This window comes from Corvus cornix, chromosome 1A (genome assembly GCF_000738735.6).
Source record: "Corvus cornix cornix isolate S_Up_H32 chromosome 1A, ASM73873v5, whole genome shotgun sequence".
Lineage (NCBI taxonomy): Eukaryota > Metazoa > Chordata > Aves > Passeriformes > Corvidae > Corvus > Corvus cornix.
Window position 1 is genome coordinate 63,299,257 of NC_047057.1, and position 21,843 is coordinate 63,321,099.

At 43.9% G+C, this 21,843-nt stretch overlaps 2 protein-coding genes across 7 annotated transcripts in view; both read right to left on the bottom strand.

The window, feature by feature from the left end:
- Window positions 1-723: 723 nt before the first annotated feature.
- On the bottom strand, window positions 724-7,724 carry LOC104696466 (zinc finger protein 572-like). 3 transcript variants are annotated; one of them, XM_019292402.3, is made up of 5 exons: window positions 7,537-7,724; window positions 7,317-7,389; window positions 4,943-5,569; window positions 3,409-3,510; window positions 725-3,333 (listed from the first exon to the last, which is right to left on the bottom strand). In XM_019292402.3, exons 2-5 carry the CDS (start codon window positions 7,387-7,389, stop codon window positions 2,993-2,995), a joined length of 1,143 nt encoding a protein of 380 aa, XP_019147947.1. In that variant the 5' UTR covers window positions 7,537-7,724; the 3' UTR covers window positions 725-2,992. The 3 variants fall into 3 exon arrangements, with proteins under 3 accessions (XP_019147945.1, XP_019147947.1, XP_019147946.1); XM_019292400.3 differs by lacking the exons at window positions 7,317-7,389; window positions 7,537-7,724 and adding an exon at window positions 7,091-7,301 and having other exon boundaries at window positions 724-3,333; XM_019292401.3 differs by having other exon boundaries at window positions 7,317-7,724.
- Window positions 7,725-16,306: 8,582 nt separating this feature from the next.
- FAR2 (fatty acyl-CoA reductase 2) overlaps window positions 16,307-21,843 on the bottom strand; it is a 123,426-nt gene continuing 117,889 nt past the window's right edge. For all 4 annotated transcript variants that reach the window (XM_039570903.1, XM_039570905.1, XM_039570904.1 and 1 more), the window contains exon 12: window positions 16,307-20,930. In XM_039570903.1, the coding sequence (XP_039426837.1) occupies window positions 20,768-20,930 (163 nt within the window). In that variant the 3' untranslated portion in view covers window positions 16,307-20,767. The remainder of the gene's footprint in view (window positions 20,931-21,843) is intronic.

Sequence of the window (21,843 nt, forward strand, 5' to 3'; positions counted from 1 at the left end):
TCTCTGAAACATTAAGTTGAATGATCACTTTGGATCCCAACATTTAACCTCATTTGTGTTTTCATCTCACTTTTGGGAGTGTTGAAAACCTAATTCCTTTCCACAGCTGTGGATCGAGGCAAAACTTGCCTTTTTTTTTTTCTGCAGAGTACCAAAAAACCTCAAAAGTTAACTGATGCAGAGTGGAGGTGTCTTCCCCATCCCCACTAATGAATGATCATTTTCAGCCCTGAAAAATCTTGGGCAAGGCCTCCAAGACCTTTGTAACTTTTAGAATATAATGAAGGAATAATGTCTTCTATGCAACCGCATTACAAAACCCACAATGTAACTTAGCTGAAATGATTATCCTTGTTTCACATGATTAAGAAATCAGGATCCAATCCAGATTAATAAGGCTAAATACCTTCAAAGACTGCTGGGCCAACATCCACATCAATCTTTAAATTCATGGATCCACATTAAGACCTCCTAGATGTCGTCCAGGTCCCCAGGATTAATATTCTACATTGGCTGTCTCTCTTTTTGCAGAGTTAACTTGCCATAATAAATTGCGTGATTAAGGTGTGATATGGGGCTGTTAGTTCTTTTTTTATTATTCTAGTTGTCGACTTCCATTCACAACAGAAACACCTCAATTATCTGCCTGAATGCATAATTTCTTCAGATGCACTTTAATCAGCAAACTTTTTCCAAGTTCTCTCCTGGTGTCAGCTTAGTAACAACTTCCTGAGTTATTTTATTTTCCTCTGAAGAAAATAAAATGCTTCTGAAGACTGACAGGTTAAAAGCAAAATTGGGAAAACTAGTGCCAATTTTACAGATCTGCAATTCCAGCTGCTTCTCAAAAAATTGCCCTCAATTTCCTGCATTTTCACATCATTATTTCTTACACTTATACCATTCTGCTGTTATTATTATTATTATACAGAGAAAAGAAAATGGAGCTGGCTGAGGGATAAAAAGAAAAGTTAATGGCCAAGTCCCCTGGCCTATTTATGCATGAGCAGGTCCAGAGTCAGTGAGATCTCCCCAAACATCCACAGCACACGCAGGCTGTGGGTTTCTGCAGAGAGCAGCTCGTGTGCTGTGGGCAGTGAAAGTGGATCAGCCCATCCTCTTTCTAGCCAGGAGACCTCCAGATTTCTGATCAGCAGAGAAAGGGAAAACCCAGACAAAAGCTGCCAGGACCGACAGCTCTGGGTGGCCTTGGCTCCCAGGGCCACCTCTATGTAACCCTTTTACAAAGGACAAAAGCTCCCCAAAGATTCATTTCTAACAGAAAAGGAACGTTTTAATAAGGAACATCATAAAAGCAACTGAAATACAAACTTTAACCACTGATTTCATTAGGAGATTCTGCTTTAAGAAGAATGACATCAAACATCAAAAAAAAAAGTTATTAACAGTACCCCTGAGTTTCCATGGAATAGTAGCAACTCTTACTGAAGCTCTGAAGCCTGGAGACAAAGGACTCTGAAATGCTCAACTGATGGAAATTACACCTCAAAGATACCAGTACAAGATCACATTGAAGGGATGTCCTTTAAGACCTCTCAATTTGGCTTAAATAATATCCCAACAAGTTAAGACTAATCCAAAAATCCCACACAGTAGGAACGAGTGTGTCATTTTCACAGTCTGTAGTCACACAGCAGATGTGTCACACTTGGTCCCACAGTTTTAGCTTTGGGACAGAATGTGACAGTCTGTCAACAAGAAGAAGGCTTGTTAAGAGAAACAGTGTTTCCCATTCTTAAAATCTAGACTTTATTTTATTAATTACTAAGAGTGCATCCTTTTAACAAGGTAACATTAAAATCACAACTACAAACCAAAAAACCAACCATGCACAAACACAGCATCAGTTCAAGAGAAAAACTTTTTGGCACAAGCCCCAAAGTTTCTTTATCCCAGTTGAAAGGTAAATGAGCTTTTTTGCACTTTTGAAGCTTAAAGGCTCTGATGCTGCCCCAAGCCTGACACTGATGGAAACAATGAGGTAGATCAGACCAATGTGTCTTAAAACTCTGCACTCTCTAACCCTGACAGACCCAATGTCAGAGTCCTACTGGAAAAAAAAAAAAAAAGAAAAGAAAAGAAAAAAAATTGTTTCCTCTGCTGTTTTCACAAGATGATGCACCTGAGCCTCTCAGTGTTCCTCCTCAAGCAGTAATTATTTACCCCACTCCTACCCCTAATTAATACCTAACAGCCAAAACCATGTAATAATCCAAACAGGACATGACAGAGTATCTAAACCCAGGCTCAGCTGAGCTCATCTTTGAGCAAAAGAACAACTGCCCTATAAACCAGTTTGGCTTTTCCTCATGAACTCTTGGTAAGCAAGGTAGAATTGAAAGGTGGTATTTTGTTGAGGGTTTTTTGGTTTGTATTTTCAGTTGGGTTTTTTGGGGGAAGAGGGGGAGTATGTTTGTTTTAAACAAAAAGCAGAAAGTATTTTTTTCTAGTTTGAGCAGTGCTGCTGGCCTAAGAATCAGCTAAGTCAAGGACACCTGATTTAAAGACTTCCTAAAGGAAAGAAGCTTTTGAAATGGATGCTGGGAATAGGGGTGCTGTAAACTGAACATCTTTACATAAGCATCTTGCGTCCCTCTATATAAATCAGACTTAACAGGAGATGTGTGAAACGTCCCTGAGGACTTTATCATTGGATTCAGGTCGTTAGGAGAGGTACAATTGCCCAAATCCATGCTGAAAGATGTATCAGGTAAAAAAATACATTCAAGTTTGATGCATTATCTTGTGAATGAATGTTTCAAGTCACTGCACCCCAGCGATAATGATCTCTTGAGCTGCCTCGACAAAGGTCATTCCTGGCAAAAATCCCTGCAGGCTACAGGGCAGGGATTTGATCAGCTGCTGCTTGCTGATGCATCTGAGTGTACAGTCAGCACCTCCACAGCTACAACAACTGCAACACCACAGCCCAGGGGTCACCTGCCCTGAGTGGCAGAATGGTCCAGAACAGTCACACGCGCTTACAGCACAAAGCTGAGCAGGCTGCAGCAGTCACAGAATCTTGAGAGATTGGGAGCTGAGGTGCAGGCAGAGCTCCAGAGGCAGATGAAAGGGATAAGGCACTGGCACCTTCATAGGAGAGGAGACTGCTGGGATTAAGAAGGGGGCAAGAAATAGATGCTGCAGCAGCCATCTGCTGTCCTAGCAGGAGTCCTAAGCCATAAACGTTGGAATTCAGGAGAGCATTGCCTGGGAGCAGTGTATTTAATTGCTTCTGAATTTCCTGAAGCACCTGCAGTTGACTTTGCTGATTCAGGAGAAGCATATCCATATTTGCCCTCATTTTCTTCACTGTACAAAGAGAAGGGAATGTTAATGCCTGCTATGTAAAATCACAAGGCAGTTTAGAAGCCTTTTTATACTTACACTCTTCAGAAACAAGATTCCAGTGATCCATCTGGCTTTCCTCTGCACCACACCTTTGCTCTTCCTTCTGCCGAAGAGATGTAAATTCAGGTTGGTTTGCATCTAAAAGGAAGACAATGCAAGTCAAGAGTTGCAAGGTCTGCATTCCAAACATGGCAGCTCAGCAACAACCCTTCCTTCCTCTCACCCACGCCTTAAAATTCAAACTTTGTTCAAGTCACACAGTGGTCCAAACTAAACCAAAACCAAAGATTAGGCTGATACAGGGGTTTTGGGGTTTTTTTGAGGGGGCAAAATGAGAAAGCAAAGCTGGGGCAAGGGATCTGTTGAGGAAAAGGGCAGCTGAGATTAAGTAAAAATGGGTTTGTATTTGCACACTTTCTTTATAAGCAGATATAGTGTTAGACTAATCTGATACTACTTAGTGTCCAACAGAGCAAAAAATGAGACTTTTCTTCAGGAATTATAAACTCTTGTATCCTGCAAAAGCCATGAAGAACAAAACAAGGTTTAGGAGTGTAAGGTTCCATGCTTAGGGCTCACTGGCAGAGTTCCTAGGCCACCTCTCTGTATCTGTGGACTGAGAGGCCTCAAACCCTACATTAAGAACTCAGTTTTGCCATTCCATTACCAACTTGATAATAACTGCATCATTATTCCCATTGTTAAGGTGAAAGGCTCTTCTTTTTTTTTCCCCAGAAGAAACAAACAAACACAAGTAAAACAACTACAAACAAACAAACAAACAAACCACAAAAACCAAAGAAAAACCTCACACACAAAACACCTGCTTCTCATGCCAACACCCAGAACAATTCTGTGGGTGTCTAGGCAAGATTCAAGATGAAAACTTAAAACATTTTTGACCAAGGATAAAGGGACTGTCCATGTAAAGGTACAAAAACAGGGAAAAAACCCCACAATGCCAGTTTTTATCCCTGAGTTTCTGGTCACTACTAGAACATGAAATATTGCAAAATCCAGAAAACTGCCTACTTGAAACAATCCCTTTGTCTGACAGACTGTTCTGTTTTCTAAGACTATTCCAGAGACTTCCCACTGCAGACAACAAGCTAAGATTCAATATCCACATATAACAAAAATTAGCTGCTAGAAATTACCAAGGCAGTGTTTACAGTCAAAATTCCTTGCATCTTCCTAAGCTTATCATTTTGATAGCTGAGCACTTCTGAAGATCTAAGGCTAGACATCAGGCAACACTACGAAGCAGGAATTAGTAAGATCTTTATTATTAGTGAGGAATCAGTGAGATCTGAGAGCTTTGAGGAGTCTAAGGTGCCAAGCAACCTCCATGGTAACACCTACATTTCACCTTCAGTTTTTTCAAGTAACTTCCTCAAATGGCAGAGATAAATTTATTATATCAGAGACGGGGGAAAAAAAAAGTAACAAAACCAAACCAACCAACCAACCCCCAACACTCATATCCAGAGCAAGGAGGGAGAAGTGTTTAGGAATATTTCATATATCCCCCAAGATTCTGCATAACTTGAAATAAACACAAATCAGTCACCTGCTGTGTGTTCACTGGGCCTGTCTCTCAGCTGTTGGTGTTTGATGGTGTTTGAGCTCACACTGAAGCTATTTCCATGCTCTGAACGCCTATGGGGTTTCTCATCTGCGTGGACTCTCTGATGCTGCAGCAGAGCTGTGTTCCTACTGAAGCTCTTTCTGCACGTGGTGCAGGAGAAGGTTTTCTTTTTCAGATGGGTTTTGTGGTGAGCAAGGAGGGTCGAGGCACGGCTGAAGGTTTTCTCACATTCCTTGCACTTGTAGGGCGTCTCCCCTGTATGGACTCTCTGGTGGACCACCAGGTTGGCCTTCCTGCTGAAGCTCTTCCCACATTCTGCACACACAAACACCTTTTCTCTTGAATGGATTTGCAGGTGGGTCAGGAGCCTGCAGTGGCCCTTGAAGGCCTTCCCGCATTCTGGACACTTGAAGGGTTTCTCTTCCCAGCGCAGTTTCTTGCCATCAGTGCTGAGGATGTGTTTCCTGGAGTCTCTTTTTTTGTGAGGGGAATCATCACAGGCTGCCCTCCTCTCTGGGCTCTGGGCTTCACGTACCTGAGGCAGTTCCTCTTGCTTAAGGTCTTCAGGGAAGCCTTTCTCGTCCTCATTGTCCCCCAAAACGCAGTCCCCTGATGGAGTAAGAGACTCATCTTAACACTCTTTTCCCTGAGGCAGATAAGCTGCTCCTTGTAAAATAACTCAATTTCTTAGGCCTACCTTCAGCTTAAACCAGATTCCCCTTTCCCAAAGAGGAAGGGAAATTCTGAAAATTGAGACAAGAAGGGGGAGAAAAGTGCAAAGAGAAGAGACAGGTAAGAAATGTTCCTCTTCTCTTCCTTCCTCTCCCCATTTCCTTGTATTTCTTCCCTTCAGAGAATGGCAAAACGAAGACTGTCAAGATGAAGGAAGGAAAGGAACAGGCTGAAGCATCTCACCCATCCCAAATACCTACTTTTAGCTATTTGTTCCCGCAGACTTATTTCAAAAGCTTTCCAGGCTGTAAATTAGCATTAACACGCTGTTTCAAAGCTGGGCATTTGGGTGGGGATCTTTCAGCACAGAAGAGCCCACTTAGCCTTCCTTAGACAAAACCAGCAGGGAGATTTAGGTTGTTTCTCACTTGTGCTAGTTTGTATTTACCGAAAAAAAGTTAAATTATGTCTTTTGCAGGTTGGCACACCAGGCTTTTTTTCTCTACCACAACAACAAATGTAAGTACTATAAGGACACTGTATATTTGTGCATCAGAAGTAAAAAGGCTCTGTATTGATTAAAAAAATTAACTAATTCCCAATTAACTATTAGAATCTCTTTTCATAGCTAGACCTAACACAACATTTACTTTCCTTGCAACGACAAGCTAAATAAATTGCATTCTGAAGAAACTCACCAGAAACATTCAAACATATCCCTGTCTTTCCTAAAGAATGCAACCTGTTTATTTCACAAGTGAATATGCACCATCACACACCCCACAGTAAGCTCTAGGTATGTTATTCTGATGGCTAGATCTTATATTTACAGCAGTTCAGCATTAAAAGAATCATGAGGATCACCTAATGAACACTTAGACAAGGTTGATTTTTGCAAGCAACTTCAGATGTTTACTATTAATTCAAGCAGAAGATTTAGCAATTAGCATCTCTGATCTAGAACTAAAATAGTACTCACACATTTAACAAAAAAAGTTTGTTTGATCCACTAACAAAACCAAACCAAACCAGGCTTTCTACATTCAAGATAAAACTCTGCAGGGCAATTTCAGTCCTACCTCTATGATACCAAGGAATAAAATTCTTGAGTAACATGTCCTTGAAGAGGCAAAATGCAAAACGCTCTCTGTTTACATGGATGTGGCAACCAACACCTAACTAGCAGCAATAAAATAAGCAAAGTTGCTGAGAGAGGGCATCCTCTCTCTTACATCAAGGAATTAAACCCAAGAGGGAGCTTTCTCCCAGAGGGACGAGGAAGGCTCTCTGTGGCAGGAGCACTCACTCCTCACGCTACAGCCACGAGGCTGATTGTTCCCCGAGAGCCTTGCAGGTCTCTGACAGGGACATGCAGAACCCTCCACTCCCACCCACAGCCAGAGCCGGGCACTCACACACTCTGGATGCAGCTCAGCAACTCCCTCAGACCCTCCTCACCTGTCAGAAATCCTGGAAGTGTGCTGGCTGCCCGTCGCTCCCAATGAACTGGACTGGCTGATTTTAAAAGAGGAGGTGGAAAACCGCAGCAGAAAGAAACCCAGAACACCACCGCAAACCTTGCCTCGGCCTGGCATGGCATCCGGCCCCATCCTGGCATCCCGGGGATGGAATGCCGGCACCACGCTTCCCCGCGGGATTGAACCACCAAGAGTTTACATCTCACCTGGATATCCTGCAGGATCACTCCTCCCGGGGCTCTGGAAAATGGAAAATATGGACTCCATTGGCGGCTCCATCTAGAAGAGGAGAGGACACGGAGCGTGAAGCCTTTTCCAGCAGACGGGAGCAGAAGGGGAGGAACAGACGCTGGTACAGCACACTTTGGCTGTGCCTGGCCTAAGAGGGGCAAACCCGGGACAGAAAGGGCAGCCCTCCACAAAGACCTGAAGTTGGGTGACTCGTGAGCTTCATCCAGAGCCCCGCGTGATAAGAAGCGCCTTTTCCTAAGCTCAGTCTCCCTGGGAAGCACCGACCGGCCCTCGGGCAGCGGGCCCCACTCCCCTCTCACCCTCAACACCTCCCTCCTGCTTTCCGGCACGCTTTAATGCCGGCCCGCGGGCGCTCTGCCCTCCCGCGGGGCCGCTCCGCCCTCTCCGAGCCCCGGGCGGGCTCCGGGCCTCGCTCACGTGCCTGCTCTGCCGGGCCTTGGCTTCGCCCCGGGCCTGCTGCTCCCCAGCGCCGCCGGCTCTTCCCGGCACAGCCCAGCGCTCCTGCCCGGCACAGCCCAGCGCTCCTGCCCGGGGGCCAAGACCCGCCCGGGTGGGGGAGGGGGTTCAGTGCCGCTCCCCTCAGCCCGTGGGCGGCGGGAGAACCGGGCGCTCCTCGGGTTCGCCTTTGGGCGTCGACACCTCCTGGAAATCCGGCGGGAGCTCTTCCTTCGCTGCCCCGCGCTGTACTATATCCCCGTCCTCCGACCACGCTCGCTCGCTGGACTCCCCCGCACGGAGCGTCCGCGGGGCTCCGTGTCCCCGCTGGGCACGGACAGGGCTGAGCTGGCACGGGGTGCAGCTCGGCCTGGTGAGTCACGGAATGGGTCATCGTCCTACCCGCCGTGCTCAAGCAGCGCCATCCCAGAGCACACGGCACAGGACTGAGTCCGAATGGTTCCGGAATAGTTCCAGTGAGGGGGACTCCACATCCTCTCTGGACAATCTGTTCCCCTGATTGCCATGGGAAGAAGTTCTGCCTCCTGTCCAGGTGGAACTTCCTGGGCATCAGTCCCTGCCCGTTCCTCTGGTGCCATGGCTGGGCCCCACGGAGCAGAGCCTGGGCCCTGCTCGGAGCCCTCCCTGCACACAGGGACACACAGGGCTGAGGGCCCCTCTCAGCTGGGGCTCCTCTCCAGGCTGGACAGCCCCAGCTCCCTCAGCCTTTCCCTGTCAGGGATGCTCCAGACCCTTGACTGGTCTCTGCTAGAACTGCTCCACGAGCTCCTCATCCCTCTTGTACTGTGGAGCTGAGCCAACTACTACAATGACAGTAATAAAATCGTAGTTGGGTAGAAATCCACAGATTTATGCTCCGGTTTCTCCTCTATACACCGCCCTTCCTGATAAGCCCCCAGGGAAGCTGCCAGGACCAGTTCCAGTCTCCCGTTCCCTTCCCCCTGTGGTGTGGCACTGGCACCACAGTAACCACAACCCATCTGACCAGGACAGTCTGGAGCTATGGAGGGCCCAAGCTCTGCTCCGTGGGGCCCAGCAATGGCACCAGGGAATGGGCAGGAACTGATGCCCAAGAAGTTTCCCCTGGACATGAGGCAGAACTTCTTCCCTGGACAGTGACTGAGCACTGAACAGAGACCAGAGAGGGTGTGGAGTCTCCCTCACTGGAGATATTCCTGACCCCTCTGGATACAATCCTGTGCCTTGTGATCTGGGATGGGCCTGCAGGAGCAGATGAGCCACTGTGGTCCCTTTAGCCCGACCCATCCTGTGATTCTGTGCCCCCAGTACAAGTATATTAATACTACTTTTTGGAGTAAAAGGGAGGTTTCCTTGAGAGGTGGTAAGACCTGAAATTGTTGAACTGGGGGAAGGGATACCTTTAAGGAAGGCATAGAAGAGCCCTAATCACAGCCTTATGCTACGGACAGTGCATTGAGAAGATGAAGCAAGGGACAGTGATCATCAGTCAATACAGGGGACATTCCTACCATATGCCATGAAATTAATATCTCCCCAGTGTGATAAAAAAGCACAGGAGTGCGATGCCCAGAGAGGTAATGAAATCTCCATCCTTTGAAGTTTTTAAGACCTCGCTTGATAAAGCTCTGCGCAACCTTGTTTGAATTCCATATTGACCCTGCCTTGAGTAGGAGCTTGAACCAGAAACCTCCTGGGGTCCTTTCCCACCTGACTGGTTTTGTGAGTCTGTGAAACAGAATGGGAACTCCTCACCTGATAGCTATGGTATATCCATTATCAAAGTATCTTGGGAACCTCTGCAAAATAAACTTGGAGAAGACATTATGCAAACTCTGAATTCTGTGAGTGGAGAGGAGCTACTGCAGTGATCTACTAAACTAGTGCTGACACAACCTTTCCTGGTGCTGGATCCCTATAACAGAGGATCATTGCCCAGACCTGGAAAGGGATGTAATAAATCAGGGGCTATTGCTGGAAATGCTGTGGGCTACAGAAAATCCTGACTGATCTAGCCACCCCAAAGAGGAGCATAAACCTTTTCTCTTCTGTGCTGGGGGATGGTGCAGTGCTAACCCAAGAGGCTGAACATCATCAGAGAATTAGAGAATGGCTTGAGTTGGAAGGGACCTTAAAGATACATCATTCCAATTCCCCTGCCATGAACAGGGACACCTTCCACCAGACCAGGTTGCTCAGAGCCCCATCCAGCCTGGCCCTGAACTTTTACAGATTGGGCAGCCACAGCTTCTCTGGGCAACCTGTGCCAGGGCCTCCCCACCCTCACAGGGAGCAATTTCTTCCTAATATCCAATCTAACCCTGCTCTCTGTCAGTGTGAAGCCATTGCCCCTTGCCCTGTCACTCCAGGCCCTTGTCAAGAGTCTCTCTCCCATTTTTCCTGTGGGCTCCCTTCAGGTACTGAAGGCCACAATGAGGTCACCCTGAAGCTTCTCTCCTCCGGGCTGAACAATCCCAATTCTCTCAGTGGTTTCTCATAGGAGAGGTGCTTTAAATGTGTTTAGGGAATATTAAATGTCTGGGTAATTAACAGATGCTGGGGACTCTTAGAGGTAAGAAACCACTAAGGTGTACTGAAATACATTTCAACAAGACCCCTGGGCTGGTGCTGGCTTTCCAGCTCTGTCTTGATGGCTCATTGTAATTGTTAATAAAGGATTGTGGAGAGACTCCGTATTTCCCAGTTCCAGAAGCCCTCCTTGGCTGTGCCAGCCCTTTTCTGCCCTGTGGGATCATGGCTGCTCCTTGCAGACCTTCTCTCTGTTCATGCACAAACCAGGGACACAGTGCAGCACTGTGACAGTGATACCCTGCAGCTGAGGGCACAGGTTTAAGTCCCATCTGCTTTCAGTAGTAGCCACTCCTTGGTGCTGCTCTAAACTAAGGTGATTATTTTAACTTCTGTTTTTCAGGGTGTTTTCCCATATTTGTCAGGATTAAGTTTGGTTTGGGAAGAGTTGGACTCCATGATCCTTGCAGGTCCCTCCCAGCTCAGGATATTCTGTGATTCACTGGTGTGACTTGGTTTTATGGCAGTCTCAGGTGCTGCTCACTGGTTGAGCATTTCCCATTCTGCAGTTGCGTGCTTTGAAGGATCACGGTATCCCATCCACAGTAACAGCCAGTGTTTTGCAATAACAGGATTCTTTTCCTTGGACTTCATAGTCCATGATACAGCTGTTAATAAGCTCATTGCATTAGGTGCTGTTGGTTGTCAGTAGACCTTTATGCAGCATCCTTATAAATCACATTCTAGCAAGGTCTGTTCTTCCCCTGGAAGGGAAGAAAGGGAAGCCTAGATTAACTAACTTCAACATACTGGAAGTTGGTGAAAGGATTAATATTCATGGTATCTAAATGAATCTGATCTATAGATATTGAAGTGATGAGTGTCCTAGAAAAATGAATAAAGTAATGAATGGTTTTCCTGGCCTAGCAGAACTTGAACTGTGTAGCATAATAGCTTGTAAGACCACCAGGTAACAGAGCTGCAAAAAATATTTTGAGGAGTCTTTTCACTCATCTCTCAAGTTCACTAAAGAAAGCAGTGACCCTTCATGCAAAAATAGTGTATAAGTAATAAAAGAGCCTGTCATAATACATCAGTGGGTTAGCAAACATTGCTATGGCTTTTTATCATTTTAAATTCTTGAGTCTGGGAAAGTAAGAATGTTCATTTATATAAAATCATTTCAAGACTGTATTTCAAATTAAACAAGTAAGTCCATATTTGATGTCCGTCCAAGTATTTTTAATTTGAAAGACATCATTTTCACTAGCTTAAGTAGGAGCCTTGGGTTTCAATTTAACAGGAATATTCTGAGTTCTAACGAGCCCTGTCCCCTGCACTGCTTACAGCCTTTGCCCCTTGAGGTCAAGGTTTTAAAGAGCCTTCCCTGCACCCAGCATTCAGATCCTTAATGAATCTGTTGAATCCTCTCATCTGGGGTAACACGTAATTTCCCAGGTTAGCACTGAATTGCAAATAAGTATTGTGATTTTCTGTCACGTTCTGCACTAATTTTGTAGTATTCTTGCCTCAGCTTATTCATGAGAACGATCACGTGAGATAAAAACCTTTTAGAGCACCGACTGTATGCCATCTTCAACTCCTCTGCTTTTAACAATGCCTCTCACTCTATTGTAAGAGAAAATTTGATGTGACATAATTTGGCTTTGGAATTCCACACTATCTATTATTCTTTTCCTTTTTAACTGCTGTGTGACTGCTAAGTACTGTTCTTGTATTGAAGTCAGGCTCATTGAAAATAGCTCCCAGGTTCTTGTCCTCTTGTATTTCCTCTGTCTTCTCCAATCTTGTCCATCGTTCCTGAGCTCTCCAGGATATCTACCAGCCTACCTCAGTTTACTCCGGCCTACAGGTGACATTAAAAAATCTAAATTAAGTAACCTGTAACCTCTGTAACCTCTGTAACCTCTTCTCTGTCTGCTCTGAGTTCTTACCCTGATACTGTGTTTATTATGTAATTTCTGCTAATCTTTCCAGCAAAGATACAGATTTTGGTGGGTTTTTTTCTGCTGTCTTCCAATCACTAATATTAGAGAATGTTTTTGGACTGTTCTATGTTCTGGTTACTTTGTTGCTTGGCTGTGCTTTCTTTTATTTTTATTTTTTTTTAAATACATTATTTTATGTAATCCAACCAATTTGTCACCTCCTGTGCCATTCCTGTTCATGATTTCAGACCAGTAGGGAAATCTGTGGCTTGTCAGATTAACCTTTTTTTTTTCCTTTCTCTAGTTCAAGACAGTACATTCTTTAGCAGTTTCTTAAAATACATTTAAGTGCACATCTTCCCACTAGCTGTTCTCCAGGGATTTACCTGCCTTGGTATCTTATTGCTGGTTCTCTGAGACTGCAGATACCTAATTTCTGGAAATACAGTCCTTTCCTTCTTGGTGGGTATCCAGTTCTCACCATCTCTTCAGCAGAAGTGAGGAACAGGATTTTGACTTGCTTTTTGTGCCCTGGGGCAGTGACATTGTCTGAGATCTTTTCTCTCAGTATTTTGTCTCACTTCTGATAAGGCAAAATCCTTGTATTTCACAGTTATCACAGGATCACTGATGTTGGAAAAGACCTCCAAGGAAATAAGCAAAACTTTTCAATGTTTCAAATCCGTATTTATCACAGGCCACAGCACTGCCAAATAAAATGCCCAATGCTGTAATAGAGCAAGCTGTAAAGAACAACTTAACAGCTGATAAATTCTTGCTTTGCATACCAAAACATATTTACTACTTTGTATTGCTCATTGACTGATTTTATGCTAAGGCTAAACAGTATCTTAATTAGAAGAAATACTACTAGAAACTAGCTGGAATTTACTGCATATTAAATTCTAGCTAATTCTTGTGCTTGCTTTCACGTTCCATATTGTAATTATGCAAATGAAGCCTAGGAAAAAAACTAATTTTTTTTTTCCCCTGGAAGTATTAATCTCACCCTAACGCCAAAGATTAAAGAATGGATAAAATAATGTAACTCTTGCTTTTATTATCTCATCACTGAGATTGTCATCTATCAGATGCCTAAACTCACATCCTCTCTCCCAGCTTTTTGCTTCCTTTCATTGTTACTCATTAAAGCTTTTCAAAATCTTGACAAAGGAGGAGCTGCTTGGTCACAATGCAGGAAAATACCACAACTTTCTTAGTTTCATCTTATCTCTCACTTTTTTCCTAAATACATCTTAACTTACAGACCTTTAAGAATTCACTTTCTTATGGTTGAAAGCCTCTGAAAGAGAAATTGTGTCAATTACTGAAGTAAAATAATCCTCTAATATTTCACTTTACCAGGTCTTACATGAGATCCTACATGGCTTCTGAGGATTTCTCCCACCTTCATGAGGACCTGACCTCAGGAATGACCCCCCAAAAAACCACAGGAAGGATTCTCTTCACCAGTCAGCCCGTACCTGGGCCAGCTCAGCCCTGCTCCAGCTCTGGCCTCACCTGGCACATCTTCTCCATGCAGAAAACAGGGAGCACAGCTCTCCCTGGAGCGAGCTTCACAGGCAGGGATTGCTGTACCTACCATGCATGCGTCCAGCATTTCTGACTGCAGAGTGGCAAACTTGAGCCTCACTTGCCTTTTCAAGCTAATTTACCTCATTAGTCTGCCTCACTGATGAATTTGCCCTTGCTAAAGCTTAGTTTTTCTGGCATATCCTCTGTGGCGGCCCTTTATTTATCAATAAAGCTTCCCCAGAGGTGTTAAAGTGGTAGCAAACTTCCCAGAGACCTCCATGGGCAGCTGACATTTCTCTTTCCCCAGACCAATTGTCACATCAGCCTCATCTGGGAGGGGAGTAACAAAATGTGCTAAAATGATCAATAATCATGGATTGTGAAGAGAGGACACAATTTCCCCTTAAACTCAGTGTTGCATAAACACAGTCATTGTTGAGCAAGTTAATGCTGTTTACACTTTCAAGTAGCCAGTTTTATTTATTACTCTACAATTACAATTGTGTTTTTACTTTATACAGCTGTAAATTTTTCATTGATTCCTCAAGTTCCATGATGCCTCCATTTTTAAAAGCCTGAGGCAAAGAGAAAGACAAATTTTAATTCACCTGCCTTTTGCTGGAAGACTTTGCCATACTATAAACTTTCTATTACTTTAGGTCAAAACCTAACTGCCAGAGGCACTGGGGTACTTGTCTGAATTTTGGGGGCTCTTCAGTGTCTTGCACAGCACATACTCAGTGACAAATGACAGTGGCAGTGGACCTGTGCTATCAGCAGCAAAACTGTGTGCGCCTCAAATCTTGCCTGTTTACTGATCCAAATACAGTTCCAACCTCTTTCTACAAACATTTTTGCTGGCGTTTTCACCAGCCCTGATTTCTCTGGTCAGTTTCTATACATTTAATCCAGTGTTTCATTTCTTGCAGCAGCTTTTCCCAGGTTAACCCAGTGGTTCTCAAGGGTTTGTATTCTCTGGAGTGGTTATGAGCCCCAGTTGGAGAGGAGGAGCTTGCAGTGAGAACTGAATCAGAAATGCAGAGGTCAGGGCACAAGCTGAGGTGGGAGTTCCTGTTTGAAAGCCCTCTGCTTACCTTGTTCAAGAAAAACTGGGAAAAGGTGGATCACACTGGCAGCTTCGGAGCTATTGCCTTGATCCCCTCTTGCCTAATATTTATAGAAGATGCATTTCTTACTCAGTACTTTTGCTGTGGCTTTTACATCTGGGGCTGGGTGTTATGTGCTGCTTCCCCAGGAGGAGCAAGTCACCTCTGCGACTACAGTGAAGGCAGCTGCAGGAATTTGTATCATCGAGGCACTTGCGGCAAGAGACAAGTGTGTGCCCCTCTCCTGGCTCTGGATGGGCTCTGGGTTAATTCAGCCTCCTTTGCTGTGGTATCCATTCCATAGGTAGGGCCTGAGTCCAGAAATCCAATTTATCACTGTTCCACAGCACATTTCACAGCCAAATAATCCTGGGAGTTATGAAGTAGGACCTGTGGGGTCAGTTCTTAATGAACACCAGTTGTCCTTAGATGAGGGAGATGGGGAAAATTGAAAATTGGCTGGGATGCCTTCCCTTGAGAGCTGGTGCTTATTCTGTTGTGTGACCTACGGTCTATCAGCTAAGGACTTGTCCTACATTACATAACTCCCCCCCCCCTCCCTTTTTGCTTCCTTTAAAAAATGAAGATTAATGCATTTTCCCTCATTTATTTAATAGATTATTTGCCTTGATAATACTGTGCAATTAAAATGTCAGAAGAAAAACTTTAAATATTGAAGTCTGCAGGTTGCCCTTTATGTCTGTTCTTTGGAAAGAACTCCAAATTTCTTGCTGATGGCTTTAATTCATTGATGCACCTTAATGGAAAATTGATTTTTTTTCTCCATAAAGATCACACTTACATATAAAAAAGGGAAAATGATATTTTAAGAAAAGATTTGCTAACAAAATGGAAGTTACATCTTTGATGTATGCCCTGGATTTCAGGATTGGAAATAATTTTCATTAAGGAAAGGGTCATGATAATGCTGTGTCTTTTCCTCTCCTTAAAGTCTGCTATATTGCAAGGAAGTGAGAGATAATTACTAGACATTATCTACTCCTGCTTGACAGGAAACTAACAGAATGAGGTGAGGTCTCTATACTTAAAAACTAAAAATTTGGGGTAACATACTCAGGTACAAATGGGATGTTGTTCAGGGAAGCTGGCTGGGTTACTCCCAATTTTCCTTTGCTGCAGACCTGTCCCTGTGAGCTTCCACAGGACACTCACCACAGCAGGACCTTTCCAGTCTTCTGTATCTGGGTTAAAAAGTCTCATTGTCACAACTTTCAAAACTTGGGTTTCCCTCCTGTAGGTGGGGCTGCCGTTCCACCGACAGCGGTGCTGCAGATGTGAGCAGATGTGCTGGAGAGGCAGCCTCTGCTCAGCTGCGATGGCCAGCAAGTAACCACCTCCTCTAGCACACCAAGCAGTGCAAAGTGACCATAGCTTTAAAATATTTTGTTTTATTAAATGTTTCAAATAACATAAACATCATATTAACAATTTTATGGCTGAGGTTCATGTAATTTGTGGTTTGATAATTTTAACTGATTTGAGAGCTCAAAAGATTACGCCTTAACATTAGAAACTCTGTAATTAAGATTTTTAACAGGAAGTTGTCTCATAGCTAACAAGAGGATAGAAATAGCAGATAGAACCGTAGAAACTCTGGACAGTGGAAGAGTACACATTTTACTATAAACTGGGGTCTGCCAAGATCATGTAAGGACAAGAAACCTTTTGTAAGTGGCTTCATGTTCATCTGAAAAAACAATTCATAGTTGGCTTTTATGCAATAGAGAAAAGTGGGATAGTACATCTTTAATTATTCCCCAAATATGCTTTACTTTTTGGATTTTACTGCTCTTAAGTAAATCTGTACCACTTTCATACCAGTATTTAGCACCATGTAATGGGGTGTTCACTACTTACCTTCTGGGGAATGTTATTTGCTCTGTGCTAGAATAAGGGGTCCAATTGTACTAGAATTGTACAGAAAGTTCATCCTTGCTTTCAGCGGTAGAACGTCAACGCTGGAAGAGCAACAGCATGCTTTCAACCATGAAGCTGTAGCTTATTTACAAACAAAAGGATGCCCCCCTCCCTCTTTTCCCAGTTGCTTATTCATGATAATGACTCCATTAACAACTACAGGTTAGGTTCCCTTTACACTGGAAATGAGGGTATGTTTTAATTGCTTTGTTGTGAACTGAAGTGGAACAGGGCACGCCAAACAAGCACAGCCTGGCATTTCAGGATGAGCTCCACTGCTTTTACCCCATCTGTTGTCTGGTGCTGGAAGATGCAGCTGTACACACAGGCAGATGTACTCATGTTTCCTTAGAAAATGTAAAAGAACGTTTCTGCAGGAGGTGGGTAATGGGCCAACAACCTGTGATTTATCAGTGTGTCTGTTACCCCTCCCTCCCTACTGTGGAAGAATTGTTTCTTAACAAGGAACAGAGGAGGGTGGAGGGGTAAGAAATTTTATTTTATAAGTAACAGACATGCTGGAGATAAACAGCTTTGGTTGTCACTCAAAAGGCAGCTAAAACATGGATTAATTGTAGGGATTTGCTGTGGTTTGTTTGTTATCGCTGTTAATTAAAAAAAGATACTTGTTAATTGCAAGCTTCTGCCCATTGCTGACAGTGAAATGATACTCAGTGTTTTCTTTCAGATGTTTTCCCCAAGGCCTGGGTTTCTTCAGAGCACAAACAAATCCACTGAGGAGCACAAAGTAAACCATCAAACATCAGCCACTGCTTGAGGTGAGAACAAGTTTTTATGCCCAGCTCCCTGTGCTGACAGTCACAACTGGCACTGAAGGGCGACTGCCACACATCAGCCCCCACACTGAGGCTTTCTGAAATATGTCTGTGCTTCAGACAATCACCTGGAAATATCTCAAGCCACAAGAAAATGGATTAAAGATTCAAGTTCCCCTGCATGTTACATGTGTGTTAAGTTAACAGCTTGATCCACCCCAGGCAAGGCCAGAGCTCTGGAGCCAGCTGCTGGCAATGCTGTGTGGGCTACGAAAGGTCTCCAGAAGAGCAGACACCATCTGCAACAGCTCTGTTTTTCCAACCCAAGCAGCTCCTGCTGGTTTTTCAGGACTGAGTAGCTGCTTTTCTGTGGCTGTTTCTTTCAGCAAAATGCTGAAGAGCCTTAAAATGCCACACCACCATTGTTCTGAGTGAAGCACCTGTTTGTGTGTTCAGAAGACCACATCTGGATATGCTCAGCGGAGCAAAAAATACACCTCAGACTTGTTGGGACAATACAGCCTGTGCACACAATTGTGAATGCCTACAGGCATATTGTCAGGAATGCCTGGCACAAGTAGGGAAGGGGAAGGAAAGGTGGGACACTTTATTCTCAGGAGAGCTGACTGATGTAGGTGTAGCAGCTCTGAACCTTTGACTTTTCTGAGACCCGAACTTTTGTCTGTCACGTGCACAGCCCAAAACTTACGATCCCCTTTACTGTTGCTTCCCTTTATCCATAAGGCAGGCACTTGAAAAGACTTTTCAGGATATGAGTTGAAAGTATTTCCTAATGTTTGAGTGGAAGTTAGCTTCCAAGTGATCTACAGTTTTGGTTTGCTTTTTTTTAGCCTTTCCTATGGGAGGACTGCAAGCTGCCTGATGACCTGATTATGTAACTGAGGAAATGCACTCTTCCTGGAAGAATCCCTGCAGCAACCTGCCTCAGCTCCACCAAGGTAGCGAAGTACAATGCCAAAACCTTCACCAAAATGTTGCTGTGGCAGCACTGGACAGGGAGCATTGGTTCCCAGCCCCTGAACGGACAGCTCCAGGTTTCCCAGACGGTGACACCTCGAAGAGCACGCCCTGAAGCTGAAAAAGGAACACTTAACGACCAGTTTCACTAAGGAAGCACATTTCCAAGGCAAGAGCTTCAGAAATTTGCATCTTTGTAAACTGGGTGCTTGATCCATATAAGCACAGATCGAAAGTCAGTCGTGTGTGACAAACACAGAGGTCTGTGGCAGGCAGTGCCAGAGCCCTGCCATCCTGGATGCCATACTTCTGGTCAGGTTCTGCTGCAGGCATCCTTTAGCAATTGCTTGGAACAAGACCTCTGGGGCATACGGGGGAAGATTAATTCCTTGCACGTTTAAAAAGATTTCTGAACCAGCTTGAAGGCCTCAGATATAAATACACTGTCATAATTTGCTCTTGCCTTCACTGCCAAAACCAAGTATAATTTTTGAGGAATGCCAGGTTTGTAAATATTCTGCTTTTCCCAGCTCACAAAAGAGCAACTGTGTCACTTTGTTGTGTTTTTCGTGTAGCATTACTTTTTCAGACAGCTGGCATGACACAAGACTAGAAAAACTGGGTGCTGCATTGTTTCAAAATCTAGCTGCTTTGAAGACTGATCATCTTAAAAGTGCTTATTCACTGTTATCTGAATAAAAAATATTTCAGGGTTAGATTTGAAAAAATCTAACAAAAATCTGAAAATCTGACAACACAGTAATTTGTTGCTGTTGTTGCACCAGCTACTTTGAAGAAGTCTCTTTCTCTCTGCCCCCACAGGAATTTATAATTCACTACAAGAAACAAGGATCTCCAACAGCCATGAGCACTGGGAAGGTCCTTGGCTTCCTTTCTAAATCGCAATTTAATTCTAAAATTCTGAAAAATTAAATTCTGAAAAATCTAAATTGCAGAAAAAAGTGTGTTACTGTCATAGTGCATGACTGTTCTGATGGAGAAGTCAAAGAATCACAGAGCTGTTTAGGTCAGAAAAGACCTTTAAGATCATCAACTCCAAAATTTAACCTATTCTTAACAAAAACAAGTTTCAGACTTTTTAATGCCTCCTGACAGGAGTGGCAGCAGAACAGGCCAAATGATGTTTCTTCCATGTGTGTCTTTACACTTTCTTTGCCAGTGGAAATGATCAACTGCAAAGTGATTTAGCTTTAATGAAAGCTCAGTATCAGTTTTGAGCTACAGGGAGAGAGATTTCCTGCAGGGGAAAAAAAGACCTATGCCTCAAAAGTAATGAAGAGTTTCTGTATTCTTCTTCCAATTTTTAAGAAGTCTTCTCTTCATTCTCAGGGTTAATACAGCATTTTTCAAGATCCCAAAAATGTTCCAAGTAAATGTGATAAATGCAAGACCAGGAATTTCTTAATAGACTGAAACGTTAACCACAGGGAGAAAAGAAGACCTCTCTGTAAGAAAGCAGCTTGTGAGTGAGCAGAGTTAACACAGGCGCATGAATTCTATGTGTGTCTTCAGGTATGGCTTGAAAGCATCAGTCCTCAGCAGCAATACAAGACAAGATCTGAAAACTGTTCCATGTGTTCACTGGCCTCATGTGACTGATCTTTCCCCCTCCTAAGTTTTGAAAAACTGAGAAGGTGCAATTTGTTTTTTCAGTAAGGTACCATTTCACTGAATGAGAATGAAGGAGCAGCTGCTTTAGGAAGACCACTTACAGGTTAATTTCCTTGGCTGGGTCTTCTCTGGTGGCATCCTTTTCTTTCAAGGTCATGCTTTAAATTTGCCTCTTTTGAGGAAGAAGATGGGATTAAGATAGCCTAAGGAGTAGTACGTGGGAAGACAATAACTTTGGTTAATCCTTACTCCTGCACATCAGACTCTAGATGGGGGGTCCCAGCTTGACCTGTTCCTAAAGCTTCAGTTATGGCTTTAAAAATCGGCCTGGTCCTATGGAAGAAAAGACCACCATGTATTAAAGCATTAGTTAAATTAAAAAGGTGAGCATGTAACAGTGCACAATAAATGACAGCTGCTGTTGGAGGGAGTGGATTTTTCTGCTACTTTCAGACCCCAATGCCCACAGTTGCTGATTAGAGGAGATGGAGGTCCTTCTGAAGAGGCTGGTTGCTGACGGATGGCTTCAGTGCCTGAGGGTGCTGGATGCCCTGAAGTAGGACAGGAACTTGTAGCAGAGGCTGACCACAAAGTACCAGATGTTTCGAGCCATCTGAGACCTCGCGATGAAGATGCGCCAGATGATCACGAGGAGGGTGGTGTTGAACGCGTATCGGATGTTCCTCAGCCTGGGAAAGAGGAATCTTATCAAGAAACACACAAACAACAACCAGCCCCCTCCATTTCCTACAGTGAAATTCGGGAACAAATCCTATACACAAGTGGCCCTTGGGCTTTTTGCCATTCCTGTTTTAGCAGAGACACTGTGCAGGAGTCCTTGGTCTTGCCAAGGACTGTTCTGAAGCTGGCGCACAGGGAATAGTTCATGGGACAGGTGGAATAGCTGTACTGGAATTCTTTCTTTTTCTGTACACGCAATTTCAAACCAGAGCAAAGTCACGTGGAGAGGTTTTTCTTTAGGACAGTCTGTGTCCAATACTTTCTGCTTTGGTTTCCTATATTGGCTATTTCTCACTTTGCAGGATTTGGGGCAGGCTAGAGACAACTTCACAGGAGTTGATGAGCAAGGTTCTCATATTTGGGTGAAACCTTGTCTTTAGAGCTGTGAAATTACTTAACAATCATAAATGGCCTTCACTGTTGCAACACTGCAGCACTGGCATTTTTTATTTTTTGGGGGGGGAGTGGGTTAGTTTACAGCATCAATTTCAGTGGTACTACTGAGTTTTTCAGATCCTCATGATCCTATCTTCTTTCTGTAAAGCAGAAGTTTCTGCAGTTCTCTAATTCTCATGTTCCCAGTGCTTGACCAAGGGAAAAAAGACACCTAAAGACCTCAAGATTTGTTTCATTTTTATGAGAGCCCTTTTTATCACTGCACCACAGCACACCATCTGAGGCAGTTAGTAGTCCATTCCTGAGGTCCTTATAAACCTCCTAAAAATGATCCATGAGCGAGGAATTTGTTTAGGATTCCTTGCTATGGCAAACTATTCCCTTAGTCTACATTTGTAAATACTGACAAACCGCTGCGATAAGAAATAAGTTATTTATCTCCATTTTAACCAATACTAACATAGC